The following is a 20,542-nucleotide window of genomic DNA, read 5'->3' as shown; positions in this document are numbered from 1 at the left end:
GAGAGGAAGGGAAAGGGAGAGAGTGATAGAAACATTAATGATGAGAGAGAATCATTGATTGGCTGCCTCCTGTACGCCCCTCAATGAGGATCAAGCCCACAACCCAGGCGTGTGCTCTGACCGGGAATTGAATTGTGACCTCCTGGTTCATAGGTTGACACTCGACCACTGAGCCACATCAGTTGTGCTAAATATTTCTTTGTTTTTAGTATATTCACAGAGTTATATAACCATCACCACTATCTAAATTTAGAATGTTTTCATCACCCCAAAAAGAAATCCTGTACCCATTAGCAGTCACTCCCTATTCTCCTCTGCCCCAGCCCCTGACAACCACTAATCTACTTCCTATCTCTATGGATTTATCTCTTCTGGACATTTAATATAAATAGAATCCTACATATGTGGCCTCTTGTGATTGGCTTATTTCACTGTTTCCAAAATTCATCTATGCGGTAGCATGAATCAGTACTCCATTCCTTTTTATGACTAAATAATATTCTGTTGTGTGGACAGGTCACATTTTATTCATCCATTCATCAGTTGACAGACATCTGGGTTGTTGCCACTTTGGAGCTATTATGAATAAGGTTTCAATGAACATTCATGTGCAAGTTTTTGTGTGGACATATGCTTACATTTCTCTTGAGTGATACTTAGGAGCAGAATTGTTAAGTCATATGGTAACTTAGTCTATGTTTAAAACTTTGTGGGATTGCCAAAACCTTCTCCAAAGTGGCTGAATCACGTTACCTTCCCGCCAGCAGTGTCCACGGGTTCCACTTTCTCCACATCCTCATCAATGTTTGTCATTGTCTGTCTTTTTATTTTAGCCATCCTAATGGCCATGAAGTGGTCTCACTGTGGTTTGGCTTTGCACGTCCTTAATGACTAATGATGCCAAGCATCTTTTCATGTACTTACTGACCACTCATACATGTTCTTTGGAGAAATGTCTATTCAAATACTTTGCCCATTTTTTAATTGAGTCTCTGCCTAATTATTGTGGAGCCCATTTTTCTTTGCCTTTAGCAATTACCCTGAAGTCTTATTTTATTTGCCTCTGATTACTTTTCCTGCTTACGTAGGTCCTGTTGGATCTTGTTCCCACTCTATTTCCTATAATTTTTAAGAGCTGTAGGATCATATCATCATAAAATTCATCTCACTGAAGCCCAAATAAACATCTGGCACAATGTTTGGCACATAGAGCTCAGGAAATGTTTGTTGATTCCATAGAATGAATGGATGCAGAAGACTCAACAAGAAATCGTAGTCTTTCAAGAAGAAATGAACCTTAGAAGTTGCCTAGTCTAGGATGACAGAAAAGCAACCTGTGCACTGCCCCTCTATATTCTGGCCATGGCAGACATTATTAATTGATCACAGCACCATTTTCAGCTAAAGCCAGGAGAGAGCTCATGATCCTCAACACAGAGCCTTGGGCAGCCACTACCAATCCATCAGAGTTGACTGAGAGAGGAGAATTATCTGCCATCACTGTCAGATTTAAAACTGAAGTTCAGAGGTGTAATAGTTGTGGCATTTTCAAAACCCAGTCTATCTGACTCCAGAACCAGTACTCCTCTCACCATGTCCTCCTGAGGCACTTTCCAGCACTGATACACAGCCATTCCAATCACCTGCCTCTGCTTTGGCAATGGCAATACTGGAATGGTTCTTTCCCAAGTTCCCAGTGGTGGTTGGCAGCCCAGTGCTGTTCCCTCTTGTTGGGACACACTCAGTCCCAACCAGTCCCCAGACACCTAACTGACCCCCAGAGCAAGCCCCCACCCCTCACGAATGCCTGTGCTCCGGGCTATGAGTCTCATCACAGTTCAGCTCTCTTGTCAGCTGAAGACCTCTTCCACCTGCTGACCCTGGCACAAGCCAGACCTGCCTCCTCCATGACACTGACCTCCAAGAGGGCAGATGCGGGCAGCATTATTCTACCCTCACAACCCCCAGGGTGCAGAGGGGGAGGCCAAAGCTGTCAGAGAGCATGGCCCCCAGGGCCCTCACTTGCCTTCTCCTTCATCTTCTCAATCTTCTTCACAGAGCTGCGGCGCTGGGGCCGGTCGTCGTGCCGGAGCAGGTTCATGCTGAGCTCTCCTGCCTTGTTGAACTGCTTCTCCTCCTGCTTCTCAGCCTCCTTCAGCTTGCTCTCCGCACTGATGCTCTCCGCGTGGTACATGTGGTAGGTTTTCATGACCTGGGGACACACAAGTGCAGGAATCAGCAGGCTGTTAGGGCCCAGCCTGAGTGGCTCTGGTGCTCTCGGCCCCCTAAGTTCTGCGCTCCAGTCTGCTCAGCCCTCCCTCTTCCCGCCTCTTCCCGCGACACACTCTGAGCTCCCACAGCTCTTTACTTCTGCAACAACTCTCGGAGGACTGGAGATGATGATCATAGTTATCATCATCATCATCATCATCATCATCACCATCACCATCATTAAGTCCTTACTAAGTGCCAAGAATGGACTAGCAAAGAGAAAATTTAAAAGGGCAACCACAGTCCCCAAGCATTTGGGGTCTCAGAGGTGATATGGCAAAGTTGCTGCTCTCTCTAGCCTCCCAACCATAATTCTCGTGTCACTGGGAAAGCTCCTCCTACAGTACTCTTGGAGCTTCCATGGGAACATCCTTCTTACTCACAAGCAAATTATTTTCTCAGCTGTTTCATTAAGAAAAATTGGCCTACAAATGACTGTTCCCAAAAGGAGTACTATTGGGTAACAATACATCTGAATGCATATTCTATGCTCTCTGAACTAAACTCATCCTTGACTATAAAATGAATTCCTGTAAAGCATATTGCCCTTTGCTACTCTGCATCCATAACAAAAGTTGGATGTTGTTATAACAAAGGGATTTTTGAGTCAGAGGAAATCCTAGATGTCATCTAATCTGACTACCAAATTTTATAAATAGGGAAACTGAGGCCCAGGAGGTCCTCCAAGATCAGCAGTAGTATCAGCATAGTCTCTAGACTTTACATCCATGTGGCCAAGCCCACAATCAAGATATAGAGCACTTCCATTACACCTGAAAGAGCCTGGTGCCCCTACACAGTCCTTCCCCACCCCTACCCCAGACCCAGGCAATCACTGACTCGCTTTCTATCACTGTAGAATTTCATTTATATGGAACCATAGAGTATAAACCCTTTTGGGTCTACCCTCTTTCACTCAGCGTAATTTTTTTAGATTCTCCTATTTGTTGCATGTATCATTGTATGGCTATACCACAATTTGTTTATCTATTTTTGTTTGTTTGTTCATCCTCACTCAAGGATATTTTTTCCATCGATTTTTAGAGAGAGTGTAAGGGAGGGAAGGAGGGAAGGAGGGAAGGAGGGAGAGAATCATTGATGTGAGAGAGAGAGATTGATTGGTTGCCTCCTGCACATGCCTGAAGGGCTGCGGATCAAACCTGCAACCCAGATATGTGCCCTTGACTGGGAATTGAATCCTTTACCCTTCAATGTGCAGGCCAATGCTCTAACCACTGATCCACTGGTGAGGTCTGATTATCTATTTGGATGTTGATAGTTATATGTATTGTTTACAGTGTTGTAAAGCTGCTATGAATGTTCCTGTATAATTCTTTGCGTGGACATATGTTTTCATTTCCCTTAGGTAAATATCTAGGAGTGGAGTGGTGAGTCATATGGTAAGTGTATATTTAGCCAAATTAGAAATCTCTGTCTCTGACTTTTAATCCACCATGTTTCTAACATATCATACTGTTTCCTTAATTTATTCCAATTTTCTCATCAATTGAATACTCTTGGCAGCCTTTAAGCAATATCCTGTCTCTTGGTCCCCAACTAAAAGTATATTTTTCCTTTGCAATATCAAGTTTATGATCATCTTTCTATGCTAAGAAATTTCTGGAATCCATGGCTCCTGGGCCTTGTTTATTCTCTCTGTCCTTTGGATAATTACAGCAGCTAATAGAGCAGAGGCTTCTATGAGGTCATGGGGTGTACTCCTGCCTAGCCAAGCCCTTCAAAGTCAGGGAACTTGGAATGAAATACTGGCCAACATTATAACCTTATTTATTCTCATTTAAAGTCTTGTGAGGTAAGTTTATTAGAATGAGGATTTCTTCTGTGACTCTCACCATTAAGTCACAGCATTGATCTGTGGTTCAGAAAGTTCCCTTTGCCAGAGGTCAGGAGTCAATAGGGGCAACATCTATGGTACAACATGGTGGGTAAACATACGGACTCTGGGCCCAAATGTCTGGGCTGAATCCTGAGGCTGCCATTTACAAGCTGTGTGACTTTGGGCAAGTCCTCCCCTCTCTGACCTCTCCCTCCTCATCTGTAAAATGAGGATAATAGCACCTACCTCCAGGTTTGTTGTGAGGACTTAAGGAGTCAGTTTTTGTAAAGTGCTGAGAACATTACCTGCTGCAGGGTTAAGAGCATCAGCTGCCCCCATCACCATGATCACCATCCTCCCTGTTTAGGCTGAGGGTTTCAGAACCTTAAACTCACTTGACTTCAGGAAAATGTTTGCAAATTCTACAGAACATCTACTATTGTGAAAAAATATATATTCTATACCAGCCGTGGGCAAAGTACGGCCCGCGGGAAAACCTCCCCAAATTTCAAAAAAATAAATGGATAAAAAATGCAATCAATTTTCTTTGCAGGTCTTGGTGAGAAGACCGCTTGTCTGCATTCTACCCAATCTTATTTTATTTATTTTATTTTATTTTTGCATATTTGCAGTTGCCCTAAAACCTCTAGAGATCCCCATCTTGCTGATTTCACCCACTCATTTCCACTCAGCCTATTTCCAAACTCAAGGGGCCAGAAAGGGTGCTGGATTGGTGCATTCTTGACATCTAGTGGCCAAAAGGAAGGGCTGCAGGCTTGTGGATAACCAAGGCAGTTGGCTATTTTTAACCACCTCCTTTGTGCAATGGCTCCAGGAACGTGATGCAGCTAAGAGTTGGTAATGCCTGCTCCAGTCTGTCTCCAGGACCCTGCCTTTCCCATTCTTGAATCTTCCTCTATCCCTCCACATTCACAGATACCACTGCTTTCTTTGCTTTTCTGCCATGCTTCTGGTGATGTTCATTTCTGGACTCCTCCCTTTCTGGGTTCAATCCTTCCTGCTACATCCATTTTTTTTCTACTTCAACTGCTGAGGTCTGCTTATTTCAGCACTAAATCTGTCATCTGTGTTAGGTAGTGCAGAGGAAGAGAGCGCATTTCTATTTGCAGCTAGATCTTCCTGTGCAATCATCCATGCATGCATCCATCTACTCACTCGGGTTGAGAGGGGCAGAAATAGAATATTGGGGACCGGCTATAATTATAAGAAATATTAATCATACTCTGTTAACCATGATTGTTTTGTTCTGATTAAAGAAGGCACATTCTAACCTGGCTGGGAGTTGCACGTGGGACCTGGAGCTCACCTGGAAATGTGACCCATCCTCCCCATCTGGGAGCTGCCTATTATCATCGAAAGATAACCTTAATGCAGAAACCAGAGCTGCCAGCCCTTTGAAGACCCCCAGCCTTTGCATACCTGTAGGCCTTTGCAAGTCTCCAGGCCGCATTACCTGTAAACTGCCCATTTGACATACCTTTTTGCCTACTTCCCAGAGCAGATTTTTGTGGGTGACCTGCTGCTCTCCCATACTGCTGGCAGTATTGGAATAAATGCTCATATATGATTCAACCCTGTCTCTGCTAAACTGGCTTAAGCCCAGACCCTTTGATTGTCCGGTTACAGGGTCAGCACCCCAGCAGGGTGTTCTCAGTTTCTCACATTTTCCTTTGCCCAGTTTTCTACTCTTCTTGGACCATAGAGCACTCTTTCCGCTCTTCAACAAGCCAAGCTTCCCAGTGCAGTCTTTGAACTGCATTCCCAAAACCCCATGTTTGGAGAGCACAGCCCTGACAATGCTGGAGCCACATGCTATGTGGTCCAATTGGTAATGCCTGATCCCAAGAATATCAGGGAACTGGATGGCCCGGGTGACTTATGTCCAACAGCTGCCACAAAAAAGTTCACCTGGGGACATCTCTGAAACGGGCCTAAGTACTTATACCCAGAATCCTCTAGATCAGCGGTTCTCCACCTGTGGGTCGCGACCCCTTTGGGGGTCGAACCACCCTTTCACAGGGGTCGCCTAAGACCATCGGAAAACACATATATAATTACATATTGTTTTTGTGATTCATCACTATGCTTTAATTATGTTCAATTTGTAACAATGAAAATACATCCTGCATACCAGATATTTACATTACGATTCATAACAGTAGCAAAATTACAGTTATGAAGTAGCAACGAAAATAATTTTATGGTTGGGTGTCACCACAACATGAGGAACTGTATTAAAGGGTCACGGCATTAGGAAGGTTGAGAACCACTGCTCTAGATAAACTGAAACATAGGAGTCAGCATGAAAGGTCCTTAGCTGAATAGCCTAGAATAGTCTGCTCAATATTGCCAGTCTAGGATATGTTAACTAATATTTAAACTTCAGAGTTTGCAAACCTCTGCTTTTATTATCTCCAAGGAGCATTTCAGTTCATCCTTATCCCAAATCCTGGGAGGCAATGTGATAACAATAACAATCACAGCTGACATTTACTGAGCACTTACTACCTACCAGGTTTTTATATATAGCAACTCATTTATTTCTCATAAAATAAAACAACAACACCCTATGAGGTGGGTACCATGTAATCCCTGCTTTATAGAAGAGGAAACCACAAAATAGGGATGAAGGATCCTCTACCCCACAGGGACCCCGGAGGCCCGGCTTTGAGACTCAACGCTCCCACCACTGCTGGGTGACCGTGGCAGAGGCTTGTCCTCTCTGTGCTACCTGGCGAAGACCAGATGGGAGGTAGGTAGGAAGATGCTTCAAAAAGTACGACTGTAAAGTGACTGGCTGACAGCAGTGCTGGGCTGGGAAGGGAGCAGGCCTTTAGCCAAGGCCCAGTCTCCAACCTGGGATCGCTAAAGGGCCCCTCAGAGGCACACACCCAGCTTCATGCCAGATGGGGGTTCCTGTCCTGCCCTCGGACCCTATCAGAAGGGGGGCCTCAGAACAAGGCTGAGATGCACAGCGTAGGAATATGGAAGCGGAGACCACTGTTCTTGGACCCAGATTAGTTTCATAGGTGCTTGGAAGGCCCCTCAGAAATCTTGGTGAATTAACCCCTCATGGAAGGACACTAAAGCCCAGAAATAGCTAGTGTGCTGTTCAAAGTCAGATAGCAAGGTGGACAGTCAGGCCTTCTTAGCAGTGGGCATTGTCTTTTCTGGTAATCACACTGCCTTCTGCTGTGTGCACTTTGCCTTTGACATCTTCCCAAAGCCTCAGATCATGAAAACAGGAAAGTATTATCTGCACAGCCCCTCCGATGCTCTTTTACATGCAAACAAAGGCAAAGACGACCTGGAAGTTGACAGTATCAATAAAGGGACACGCTGGGACAGGATAAGGATCAGTTGTTAGAAAACAGGTTTCCAATGGTGTAGTGCAGGTGTGCTTCCTATACCCCAGGGCCATCCCTGGGTTATCCTAGAGTTGTGTGGGGGAGACCCTGAGCTAACGCATGTCAAAGACACCCTTGAAAGAAAAGAGAAGTCCCTAAATTTCAGTCTGACCATCACTATTTTATTTATTCGTTTTACATGTTTATAAACATCCCTGCTAAAGTTAAAGTCCAGGAGGGCCAGAACCCCCCTGCTAAAGTTAAAGTCCAGGAGGGCCAGAACCCCATTTATGATCATATTCATTATATTAAAGTGGAGACGGATACCCAGAATGAATGAATAAGAGTTGGCTGGCTGAATAGATGGATAGGTGGATGGGTAGATGGATAGATGAATGGATGGATAGATAGATAGATAGATAGGTGGGTGGATGGATGGTGGGTAGATGGATAAGTAGGTGGGTAAAATAATGGATATGTGAATAGAAGGGAGGGAGAGAGGAGAGGAGGGAGAATAAAATAGGGGAGGTATAGTTTTACTGCCTTTAATCTGGTAAATATAATTCGGGTGGGGCATAGCTATACCTTTAATAATCACATTTTTATTGAACAGGTTATTATGTGCTAGGTACTATACTAGGAAATACCACAGTGTGAAAGACAGATAGGGTCTCTGCCCTCACAGAACACACCCTCTAGTAGGGATACAATGATGTACGTGATTATCACATGGTATGTTAAGTACTACGATGAGGGAAGTACAGGGCATTAAAGGAAGGCTTCCTGGAGGAAGTGACATCTAAACTGAACCTTGAGGAAGAGTAGCTGTTAGCTGGGTGAAAAGGGCATGGAGTGGGGGTGGGGTGGAATATTCTAGACAAAGGGAGCAGTGTGAGCATTAAGCCCAGAAGCAGCAGGAGCCAATAAGTTTGAGGAGCAGAGGTTTGTTTGAGCACTAGCCAATGCAGCTACTTCCTTATTCTCCCCCAGCGACTCCTCAGTGGACATCTGCCTAGGATCATCTAGTCCTCCTTCTTTTAGAACAGCTCCCTGATTTTCTTTAAGGAAATCCCCCCAATTCCCCTCCCCACCTTCAGTCCATGTGGTGGTTGATGGGAAAGTAAAACCAGACTCCACCTGAGGGTGAGCATGAGACCCAGGCCTGGCCAATTAGTAACATTATGTTAACCTGGCCACAGTGATTAGACCTCATGATTCCAGCCAGGCCAATAAGAGACAGCCCTGGGCTTTGCTGGACACACGGGAAAGGGCACTTCTCTTTCCACTAGGGGGCGCTAAGCTGATAGAAAATGAACTTACAGTGGGGCTGGGTGGGGAGACCATCTTTGTGACCAATAGGAGAAACCTGCCTGATCATGAAAGCAGAACAGAGGAAAACAAAACCAAAGGAGGGAGACAGGCTGATTTCCACAGGTAGATGGATGGGTGGATGATGGATGGATGAATGGATAGATGTGTAGACAGACAGATGGTAAGAAAGGAGGAGGAAAGGAGGGAGGGAGGAAGGGAGGGAGGGGGAGAGAGAGAGAGAGAGAGAGAGAGAGAGAGAGAGAGAGAAAGGAAGGAAAGAAGAGGGGAGGAAGGAAGGAAAAGAAAAGGAGAGGAGAGGAGAGGAGAGGAGAGGAGAGGAGAGAGGAGAGGAGAGGAGAGGAGAGGAGAGGAGGGAGGGAGGAAGGAAGGAAGGAAGGAAGGAAGGAAGGAAACTGAGGGAGGAAATGGGATAAAATAGAGGAGGTACTGTTCTATTGCCTTTGATCTGGTGAGTATTTTGGGGTGCTGCTTGCTGCAGAAGAGTTGTGGTAGGCAGTTAGACAGGCATGAGCAGAGCAAGGACAATGGGCCAGGTACAGAGGTCACCAAGGCAAAACTGGGAAAACAAGAACCTCGTCTCCAGGGTGACTTCCCTACCCTAGCATATTGCTGATCATGAGATTCAGACCCTCCCCTGACCTTTCCTCCCCTGGCATGTTGCTAGTCATGTGGGTTAGGCCCCCTTAGAGAGGGTACAAACAAGGGGGCCAGGGAATAGCCCTTAAGCATTAAGCCCCCAGGACAATGAGGTTCTGACCTGCATCAAATACATCTAGGCCTCTGCTGTGTTTCAGCTCCAGGCCCAGAAAAGCTGCAAAACCAGAAAAGCAGCAAAACCAGACCAGAGACAACACGCTGACCTCTGGACCAGCTGTATTGACTAAAGACCCCCTGGCGCCAACCAATCCGTGGAGACCACAATCCAGAAAGAACACACCTGGAAAGCTGATAAATATTCTATTGAGATCCTCCCCTGGGAACTCCCCTGAAATCTGTACCCTAGCACACCTGGGCCTTTCCCCTCCCCCTCCACTCCTCCTAACCCCCGCCTCCCAGGTACATTACCTTTACCCTTCTCTCTCTTAAACTCCAAGGGCCCTTCTTTTGATGCTGTAACTTGTTTCCTGAGCCCATTTCTTCTACCACCCACTCTTCTACCTCTGTGACTTTCTAAATAAATTTTCTCTTATAGTTTGAATCTTGGTTCTGAATTCTTTCTGAGCCAGAACTCAAGTACCAAGATTACTGAACTAAGGCCCCATCTGACCCCACTGGTCTAACACCTGGTGCCATTTTTGTTGTAGCTGCCAACAGAGTGAGAGCACTGGGATGCCAACAGCAAACCCCTCCCTAGGTCATTTGCTGACTGCACACTGAGTCTTCAGTAGTTGCCCAGAAATTCATTTTAAGCACATGCAGCTGCCTGCTGTGGACCCAGTGCTGTAAGAGGCACAGTGGCAGGCTGTGAACATTTCAAGAGTTGGTCTTTGAAGTGTCTTATACATCCCTGGTCTTCCCAGGGTGCTTACTGAAGCAGAGAAGGGAGGGAGGGGTATATGAATAAATGAAAGAAACTGGTTTTGCCCACAAGGAGTTTAGAGTCTGGGCAGGGAGACAAGAGTAAAGCATGTGAAAGGATGATACAGTAGCCCCAAACAGAGCAGAGTGTGTGCTGGATATGTGGCCTGGGAGGGAGGGTGTCTAGACCGTGAGCCTGTGGAGGCTGCACCATGTTCTCCACAGTGTGTCCAGAGCCTCCAGCTAGCAGTGCTGGCATATAGCCGGCGATCAATACTTATTTGGTGAGTGAAGAAATGAGAGGAAGAGTGTGCATGTGCATGAGAGATTAGTTAAGAGTTCAGAAAAGTGATGGCTCCAGGTGAGCTTCTGTGATCAAGAGTGAGTTTGAGCTTGGTGCCTTTGGATGGGAAAGAATTCAAAAAGCAGAGGGGAAGAGAGGAAGAGAAAGGGAATTCTCAGCAGGAGAGGCAATGGAGATTCCCAACAGAGCAAACAAATCTGATTACAGACAAATCTGGGTTTGAAATCCTGCTGCACTATCTACCAAATAAATTCCTGCACTCTGACCTGTGTGTTTGTGTTCCCCCATCCACTCGCCTTCTTGGATCCTAACACTCATCCTAAGTCCAGTTAGATTTTGCCTCCACGCAGATAGCAAGGTCAATTCTTGGCCAAACTGTGATGTTCTGAAATTATTTCCTGGAGATGGCAAGGCATGCTCATCCCCCTCACCGCATGTGAGCCTCAGAGCAGTGCTTCATTTTGCAGATAAGAATACTGAGCCCACATGAGCTACATGGGTGCCGAAGGTCCCACGGTCAGCAAGGAGCAGGCCTCGACTTTAGCCTGTCCTACCTGACTCCAAACCCACACTCCTTCCTCAGGAGCTTTGTGTCCATGCTCCCCCACCCCAACTCTGTGCCTTCTGCTTTGGTAGGTAACACATTCCCACAGCTGGAACTTTTACTAAGTAAACATGTCCAGGGCCCCACCCCAGATGTACAGAATGAGAAGCTGGGGTTTTGAATCACTGCCTCCCACCATAATGACCCCCTGTCCCTTGGGCACATCGTAAAAAAGGCTCAGGGTCCTCCCAGACTCGTGGTTAGCCTCCCTCCAGCCCTGGGAACTGAGGAAAGGGGCCCGATCTCATGGCAGCAGAGCTGAGCAGGACTTACTGTGTAGAGCTCGTTGGTGACCTTCAGGAGCTCCTCGTGCATCTGCAGGCCAATCTCCTTGCTCTGGAATGTGAAAGAGCACATGTCAGAGGGGGAGAAGGTAACTGTTGGCTTTAAATTTCCTTTTCAACACGGTAAGGGCAGGAATGCTCTGGGCAGGGGCTGCAGAAATCAACATAAAACTCATTGATCTAGACTTGAATTCCTCAACTTGTATCCACAAAACAAAGTCTTCCCTGGCCATGTAAGTTGGGGAACCCTGCTTGGTGATTCACAGAGATATTACCATATTAAAGATTCTGAGAAACCCCACAGCCATCTTTCTTTAATTCTGTGTGTCCTATGTTTATGTGACCAGAATGTATGTCCCTAGTTCAATACTCATTAACATTTCATGGGTGGGATTCCACAGAACACAGTCTGAGAAAGAATGATGTAGCATCTCAATCCATCAGAGCAGGGCAGGTAAAAAGACAGCCCTCTGGATCACTGGCAGAACACGGAGGTTCTGGCCTCCGCTGTATCACCAACTGGCCATGTGGCCTTGGAGACTTAGTTACCACGTTATAAAATAAAAAATTTAAAAGAAACACTTCCCAAAGCATGCTGGGAGGTGGGGGGGGTGCCACACTATAAAAGGGATGGGAGCTTCTGTGACCAAATACATTTGGGAAAAGCTAGTTAAAGTGAGACAGGTTTTTCTTACTGCAGAATTTTTCAGAGGCTTTTGTACCCTCACATGCATGGACTGTATGTGAAGGGGGCTGTAGTGTGTAATTTAGTTGACCTCAATCCTTTTTCGCAGTTACATACATGTTCAGTATATTGAGGGACACAATTTAGAAAATAACAAACAAATTATCTCCAGGTTCCATCCAGCCTAAAGAGTCTAGGATTCTGTTACTTATTAATATTATTATTATTATTATTATTATTACTCCCCCTGTTTGCTTGGACCATCATGTGAAGTTTCCGTATTGAAAATAGGAGCCCTGGTCTCTGCTCCCTGACAGCTGAGTCATCCTGCTCTCCCTTTCAGCTCCCTCAGCCTCAAGCATGACCAGCAGCTGATGGGCAGAGACCAGCCTTCCTCTGCCCCGCCCTGCGCAGGTCAGCAGGCCCTGGGCTCAGTGGTAGCTGGGGAGGGCTCAGTATCAGCCTCCTTCTTCTCACCCACAGCCTTTCTCTCAGTTTCTGGGCCTAGACTTGCCAAGAGTCACTTGTCTGCAGGCAGCCCCTGCATTTACCAGATCTCGTAACAGACAGCAAAAGCTCTGGGGCAATTCCAGGGATCTGCTCAGACCTCACTCCAGTTCTGGTGACTAAAGAGAAGGGACCCAATCCAACAGCACAGCAGAGTCTCAGCAGAACTGTCTGTGCAGAGCTCGCAGGGAGCCTTCAGCGCCATCCCTTGCATCTACATAGTGTGTGATGAACCCAATTAGTTACCCCCATTTTCTCTTATTCTCCCTGATTCTCAGTCTGTGCCTCAGTTTCTCCTGTGGCCCAGCCCCCTGATGTTTGCCCCACTGCTGACCCTGTACTCTGACATCCACAGTGGCTCCTCTCCGTGCTCAGTCTTACCAATATCTCTGACATCCAAGACCCAGTTTCTTCTGTCTTTATTTTTATGATCTCACTTTTTGAAGGTACTAAGTGCATGTGGTTAAAGGACCCTAACAGCCAGCAAAGTAAAAGAGAAGAGTAAGTCTCTCAGGCTCCCAGACGCCTGCCCAGAGTCAACTGCTATTCAAAGTTTCTTCTGATACCTCCCAGAAACAGGCTACGGATACACAAGCATGCATTTGGATAGCGTATGTTCTTTTTTAAACACCTTTGCATCTTGCTTTTTCTACCTAACAATATACCTGAGAGATTCTTCCTTCATAGCCTATGTAGCTCTTGCATCCTCCTTTTTTGACAGCTGCTTGGGGTTCCATATACCAGATGTATCAATTAATTAACCAGCTGCATAGTGACAGGCATTTAGGTTGTATCTAGTCCCCTAATATTTCAAACAATGATGCAGTGAACATCCTCGTACTCTATCACTGTGCACCCTGTCAGATAAATTCCTAGAAGCAGCTCTGCTGGGAAGAGTCCTGCCTTCAAAACTCCCACCAGCCTTGCCTTCTCAGCCTCTGCCCCAGCCAGCTCCCCACACACTACTGACTCCACCTCCCACTTCTCAGAGATTAGCAGCCATGTCTACCATCTCCATGGTCCTCTCTCCTGGGCTCTGCCCTGCATGACCCTGAGCCCAAGCTCAGAGACCTGTATCTTCAACTGTTGCAAAACAGTACAGTCTGGATGTTCCCTCATCACATCAAACTCAATTAACCAAAAGCAAACTCCTGAACTTTCCTCCATCTCCTTGAATTTGGTCAATGGGACAATATATTCCCAGGCGTGGCAACTGGAAAATCTGGAGTTTTGACAAAAAAAAAAAATAAAAAAAAATCCCTCCTCCTTAATCCAATCTGTCATTGCCGCCTTCCTTCTAACTGCCTAATACTTTGCTCTCAGTAGCAGGTGATGCTGGTTCCTTCCCCAGCATCCATTCCTGCCCTTCCTGCTTCCTAACAGAGCTATGAATTTTGGCCCTGCATTCAGCCCTCCAGCTGAGTTCTTCCAAGGACATGACCTCATCCCAACTTGAGATAACACATTCTGGTATGTTGTTAGCCCAGGGGTATGTGACTTACCTAGATAGAAGAGAAGGACTCAGATGATTAAGAGGAAGGTTTTAGCTTTTCCAATGAGTGCCAGCAAAATAACCATGGAGCCCCAATTGTTATCAGTAGCCTTGAGTGGCAGAACAAAAGAATATTGGTTCCTTAAGGACTCCCTGAGAAACTGGTTGAACTGAACCCAAAGCCTGCCTCCTAGTGAATAAATCTATGAACAGATGAAGGGACAGTTCCTCTAAGCCTTAGTTTCCTTATCTGTAAAAGTGGGATGATGTCTCAGAGTCCCTGTGAGGATGAAAAGCGGTAACACATATGGCAGCACTTGGCATCGATGAAGAGCTTGGGAAACAGTGCATGCTGAACTGACATCCACTGACGCCAGGGACAAAGCTAGGAAGTCGCTCAGAAAAGGAAACAAGAGTTGAATTTTTTTATTAAGTTGTCCCTTAAGAATCTCCTAGTTTGGCAGGATTGAGAGTCAAGAACCAAATAATTCTAAGGCAGGAGTGAGTGACAGATGAGGTGATGTGGGATGAAGTGATGAAGAGGATACAGGGACAACCACCAGAGCCACCTCACCTTGTGTGAAAGGACAGAGACGGTATTTGAGGAAGGGGGTGCAGCCGGAGCAAAGGCATAGAGACTGGCACCAGGGAAAAGCTTGGTTTGCAAAGAGAGAAGCACAGCAACGGGAGAGCAGAAGATGAGCTGGAAACGGAGCTGGGTCAACACAGGCTGTGGAGTGCAGGTTTCATGCGGAGTGGAACTGGGAGCCTCTGAAGGCTGTGATCAGAGATGTGCTTCCTCAGGAAGATGAAGAGAGGGTGTAGAAGAAGAAGACAGGGTAGACTGGACGGGGAGGAGCTGGAGGCCTGGTGCCTGTGTTTCCTCAACGGCACAGGAAGTCACCAGAGGGAACCTGCCTGAGTGAGTCTCTGCTCACCTCCCTCTCAGCACCAAGCACGGCTGGCCAGAGAGTGAGTACTCAGCAAATAGTTACTACACTGCACAGGACTCAAAGGAATTTTATTTTTCTATGGTTGGGGCTGGTTGAGAAGGGAAATATTCTCAACCACAGTTTCAGAAACTACTGAATGAGGAACCCAAACCAAACATTCCACCAGGAACAGGAGGCCAAAACCCTGATAATCTCTAGCAGACCATCACACCCAGCCCTTGGGGACCCAAGTGGCAATGCATTAGCACTCTCTGTCCACATTTCTCACATGACTTTCATGCCTGCAGAGGTCAGGGGTGGCAGGCTGCTTCCTTCATGCGCAGGAAGTGTGTGGACTGTAGAAAATAATTACATTGGACCAAGTAGGGCTCAGCCATGGCAACCGTGGTTCTTTGGGGTTGAAAGGGTACAACACTGTCTGTCTGACCCAAATAAGTCTGTAAAATCAGGTGGCAGGTGGCCCGGCCCTGCCTCTTTCTTCTGCCCGCAGCTAATGCCAGTTAAACTCTAATAGGGTCAGATAGCTCTTTGATGGGGGTGGGGCCATCCTGGGCATTGTAAGATGTTCATCATCCCTGGTCTCTAACCACCAGATGCCAGGACCATTCCCCACCTCTACCCCAAGTTATGATAATAGAAATTATCTCCAACATGGCCAAATGTCCTCTGGGGGACAAAACCGCCCTGGCTGAGAACCACTGCCCTAGACTAAGGGCTTCAAATGGCAGCTTCTCTGGCCTGCAGATGTGTTTTATTTGGCCATTCAGTGTTTTCAGATAATCTGATTCTTTTCCCAGCTTTTAAAAATCAGGAAATGCCCCTTACACGTCCAGATTTTCAGTTTTTCCTGAAAAAAACTAGAAGATCCAGTAATACTGGGCCCCCACTTCGGGCATGGCAGCCCTTTGGGTGGGGTTTGTGCTCTCCTGTTGGCTGCAGTGCCCAGCATCTCCTTTCACTGGCCCAGGGGGGCATTTGAGTTTAGGACCCAGAACAAATGGGGTCTCACAGGGAGTAGCCATCAGAATCCCTTGTCAACAACAGCCATCGCTAACCTGTGAGAGTCCCTTTTCAACCAACGTCCTTCTCATATCCCAACTTTGAAAGCCACTGAAGCATCCGCTTCCTGAGACTGAAACTCCTGGTTCCCCCATGGACCCCAACAGCACAGCCTGGGTAGAATCCCAGCATCCCCTGAACCTGTCCTCTTGCTGACACTACCTCTTCTAGCTTTGTATCTATTTATACCAGCATTTACTGAGACCTACTGGATACCAACTTCAACCAGGCACCAAAGACACAAAGCAGAAAGAGATACAGCCCACCTCGATCCATCACAGCTAGCATTTATGGAGCACTTTCCATTTGCTGAACACTGTCCAAAAGCACATCCATACATGATGTAATTGAAACCTTTAAGGTAGGTAATAATATTATGTCCACTTGATAGCTGGAGGCTCAGAAGGGCTGAGCAACTAGCCCCAGGTTGCACAGCTAGGAAGGAGCAGAGCCAGGATTCAGCTTTTAGTTGGTCTGACTCCACAGTTGGCACTTGTAATGACTTCCTGTAGTCTGCTTCCTTAGTGCCTAGCACAATGCTGCAATAGAGATGAGTTCAGGCCACAAAGAAGGTACAAGGAGAGCATGCCCTCTGGACATCACCTGCCTGTCCAAGCCACTTTCTCACCACTTGTGCAGAAATCTGCATCCTCGTCCCTTGTCCCCACTAGCAGGCACAGTTAGTTGTCCTTGGCCTGGTCCTTCTTGGCCCACCTGTCCTGTTAGGAATAAATCTCAGCCACGATAGCCGTCTCTAACTTCTCCCTTCCTCCTGCTGATAACGGGCGATGAAATATGATGGCACTGACCCCTGCTTGCCTGGTCACACAAGATGGTCCATCGGGCATGGGACCCAGTGTGGCCAGAGCGCTCTGGCTCCTCATGTCTAGTGATTGGGTCAGGGATAGAAATATATTCCAGGCAGAGCCAATAAGAATCTTCTATGGGAGCTTTCTAACAACCACATTCTCAGTTCATCTCTCCTCTGGCGTCCCTGGGCTAGGATGTCAGGGGTCTTGGGCTGCTCATCAGAAGGAGAATCAGGACATCAGCATTGAAGTCCTGGACCTCGAGATATCTAGGTAAGATTTACCTCTGTACTTTCCAGCTTACAAGATCCAGCGAATTTTCATTTTTGCTTATGTGAAAGAATACTGATATAATAAGTGCTATGCCAGCGTGAAAGCGCCAAAAGGAGCATGGAGGGACACAGGCTTCCGCAAACCCTCCACCAAGCACCAGCTTTCACACAGCTCCTGCAAAAGGACCAAGTTCCAATCAATTAGTGGACACTGGCAGTCTGGCTTCCAAGGGTGCAGATCACGAAGACTCGCATATACAAGGAGCTCCAATGCCTGTGCACGAAACCCCACACAGTCATGTCAAGATGGAACTAAATTTTTTTGACACAATGGTTCCTGAATTAAATAAATTTCTTCACCATGAAAATCTTGCAATGGGTTGCTTGATTTAGTTTTCAATACAGGTTAACAATGTTTTAAAGGAAAACCCTCAAAACTAACACTATAAGACCTAGGGCTTTATGAGCTGTATTATTATTTTTTAAAATTTTGAGAGAGAGAGAGAAACATCGATTTGTTGTTCCACTTATTCATGTATTCATTGGTTGCTTCTTGTATGTACCCTTACCAGAAATTGAACCCGCAACCTTGGCATATCTGGATGATGCTCTAACCAACTGAGCTACGAGGCCAGGGCTTGAACTGTATTTAAAAAGTTCAATTATTTAAGGGCATGTCTCTGTCTCCCTCAAATGAACTCAAAAGTAGGTCATTCCCATGGCTAAAGTCACTCTTTACGTCTAGAAAATAATGCCGTCCTAAAATGTTGTGTTTTAACGACAAGCTCCCCCTTCACTTCTCCATAGGGGACCATTCTTAATGCAGGAAATAAAGTGGAGGCTTCCTCAACCCCCAGTTACCCATGCGGGGCCTCCAGGCCTCAACTCCTTCTCACCAGACCCTGCTACAGCAAGGCCTCTCTTTTCTCACTCTTGCTTGACTAGATATTCTCATGGAGGGTTGGTTACCTTTGGGACATTCCATGGTTTTCCCAGTTCTGGGGTTCCAAGCAAACAATGGGAAGCAAATAAACCAACAAGACTAAATAAAAACAAAAACTCCTGTCTCTTGTAGGTCTAAATCCCACTGCTTTTCCACACTCCAGCCTGTTTTCTCATCAAATAACAAAAGTTGAGACCCACAGATGTTCCCTATTTAAGTATCTGGTATATGTAAGCACTGGCCAGCTCCCAAAGTGGTTGTGTTTTCATTTCCAACGCGAAGGCCTTAAAGGCGTGTCTCAGAGGAATGGGCTTCTCCGGTCTGTCCTGGAAGGTCAGCTTATCCCTGCACATGGCAGCCTGGACAGCTAGCTGGCTGGCTGTGTCTCCTGGCTGTGTCCTAGCTTGCCAATAACTGGGCTGCCTGCACTCTGTCATGTCACCACTCCTTGCCACCCAACGTCATCCTCAGCCTATACTCCGCTCCACCTTCCATCTGGACCCTTGTTACCCCTCCTCTTCTCCCCCCTCCCCCACCTTCTTTCTCTCCCTGCTCCTGGACACCTCCCTTCTTTTCCTCCCCTTCCCAAACTAATTTATGTCTCCTGTTGCTGCAACTCCAAATGCTGTCATCTGCATGTTGTTTTTGCAAGAAGCTGGAATGCAGACTTGAGGCTTGAACTCTTCCCCCCTGTTGCTGTGGCTGGGATACCGAGCTGCAAGAAAATAGGAAGGTCCTGGAACCACTCATCATAGGTTCTTGGCAGTGGTGGGCCCCACTGGAGCCCAGCAATGAGCTGAGGCAAGAAGCCTGCCACCCTCTTCCCCCTGTAATTACTCCCAGCATCTCTCTTGGATTCTGTTTGCACTGAAAGCCTTTATTTTCAGAAATGCTTAAAATAACAGATCTGAGGAAGCCCAAAGATACCTTGGGATGGCTATGAACAGGTGACCTACTGTGGTCAGGCTCTCTACTAATAATATGAAATATTAATAGTAGTAATGCTTATCATTATTAATAATAATGCTTGATACTATTACTAATAATACTTATCATTATCCTATCTAATAAAGAGGGAATATGCTAATTGACTGCCCCACCCTCAAAGATGGCAGCGTCCACCACCAATAAGGAGGGAATATGCTAATTGACTGTCACGCCCTCAGAGATGGCAGCACCCAATCCCCTCAGCCCCCCAGTCATCCAGGGCCGGCCCGAGGGGCAGGCAAGCCTCAGATGGCTACCCGAGGCTCAGGTAACTAGTGCTGGCCGAGGCTTGCTCTGCCGGCAGTGACAGCAGCAGAGGTGTCGCCTTCCCCTGAGCGCTGGGTTGCCTGCTGCCCCTGAGGGCTCCTGGACTGTGAGAGGGGGCAGGTCGGGCTGAGGGACCCCCCCGCTCCAGTGCATGAATTTTCATGCACCGGGCCTCTAGTAGTTAATAACAACAATAATAGCTATTGTTTCTTGATATCTTAGCATGTGTCAGGCACAATGATAACTGCTTTATAGACAATACTGTACCTCATGCCAGCCTATTATCAGCCCCTTCATAGGAGGCAACATTGTTAACCCCACTTTAAAGATCAGGATACCAGGGCTCGGGGAGGGTGAGTAATTTGCCCAAGATCATAGAGCTGGTAAATGTGATTCTCTCAACCAATCCACTCTGTTGCCTCCACTGAGAGAGCTAGCCCTCTGCACGCGTTTAGAATTTTCCCCCCAAACATTCCAAGGTAATTATAAAACATAGATCTCCTCTGGCTTCGCATAAAAAGCATACTGATGTTTACAAGCTCTGCTTTAGATCATTGTAAGTATGAAATAACATACAGTGCTCAGTGCCATTTTGCAGAATCTCCTGTTATCAGTGACCAAATTCCAGGCCCTCCTCCTGGCCTCCAGGCCCAGGAAGAAGGAGTTGGTCTGGACCACGGGGCTGAGTCTGTGCAGAGGCAGAATATACTCAGGAGTAATCCTGCTTGACTATGTCCCTGGTGTTGGCTTGTGTTTTGGAGGGTTTTTGCTTTTGTTTTTGCCTCAAATCTCTTACAGATAAGGAGTGAAAGATTTAAGGGGTGAGAGTGAGAGTCTATGTCCTGGGGAACATGACAAAGTTGTCTTCTTGAGAAATCAATATCCATGAAAACCTGAGGCCACTCGGTTTTGAGCTGTTTTCTCCCTCCATTACCTTCAAGGGGAATATGGTTGTTGTCTGGCTTACTTGTTGGATTAAAACATTATTGATCGCATTGCTGAATCATTGACCTGAGACATCTCTTTAAACTCCTTGTCATTTTATAATCT

At 46.5% G+C, this 20,542-nt stretch overlaps 1 protein-coding gene across 1 annotated transcript in view; it reads right to left on the bottom strand.

Moving 5' to 3' along the window:
- The window catches only part of SRGAP3 (SLIT-ROBO Rho GTPase activating protein 3), a 224,737-nt gene that overhangs the window by 65,248 nt on the left and 138,947 nt on the right, over positions 1–20,542 (bottom strand). The window contains exons 4-5 of the mRNA XM_006083900.3: positions 11,508–11,570; positions 2,027–2,212 (exon numbers count right to left, since the gene is read on the bottom strand). Of these exons, the coding sequence (XP_006083962.1) occupies positions 2,027–2,212; positions 11,508–11,570 (249 nt within the window). The remainder of the gene's footprint in view (positions 1–2,026; positions 2,213–11,507; positions 11,571–20,542) is intronic.

This window comes from Myotis lucifugus, unplaced genomic scaffold, assembly GCF_000147115.1.
Source record: "Myotis lucifugus unplaced genomic scaffold, Myoluc2.0 scaffold_8, whole genome shotgun sequence".
NCBI lineage: Eukaryota > Metazoa > Chordata > Mammalia > Chiroptera > Vespertilionidae > Myotis > Myotis lucifugus.
This window is presented reverse-complemented; position numbering and strand designations above follow the sequence as displayed.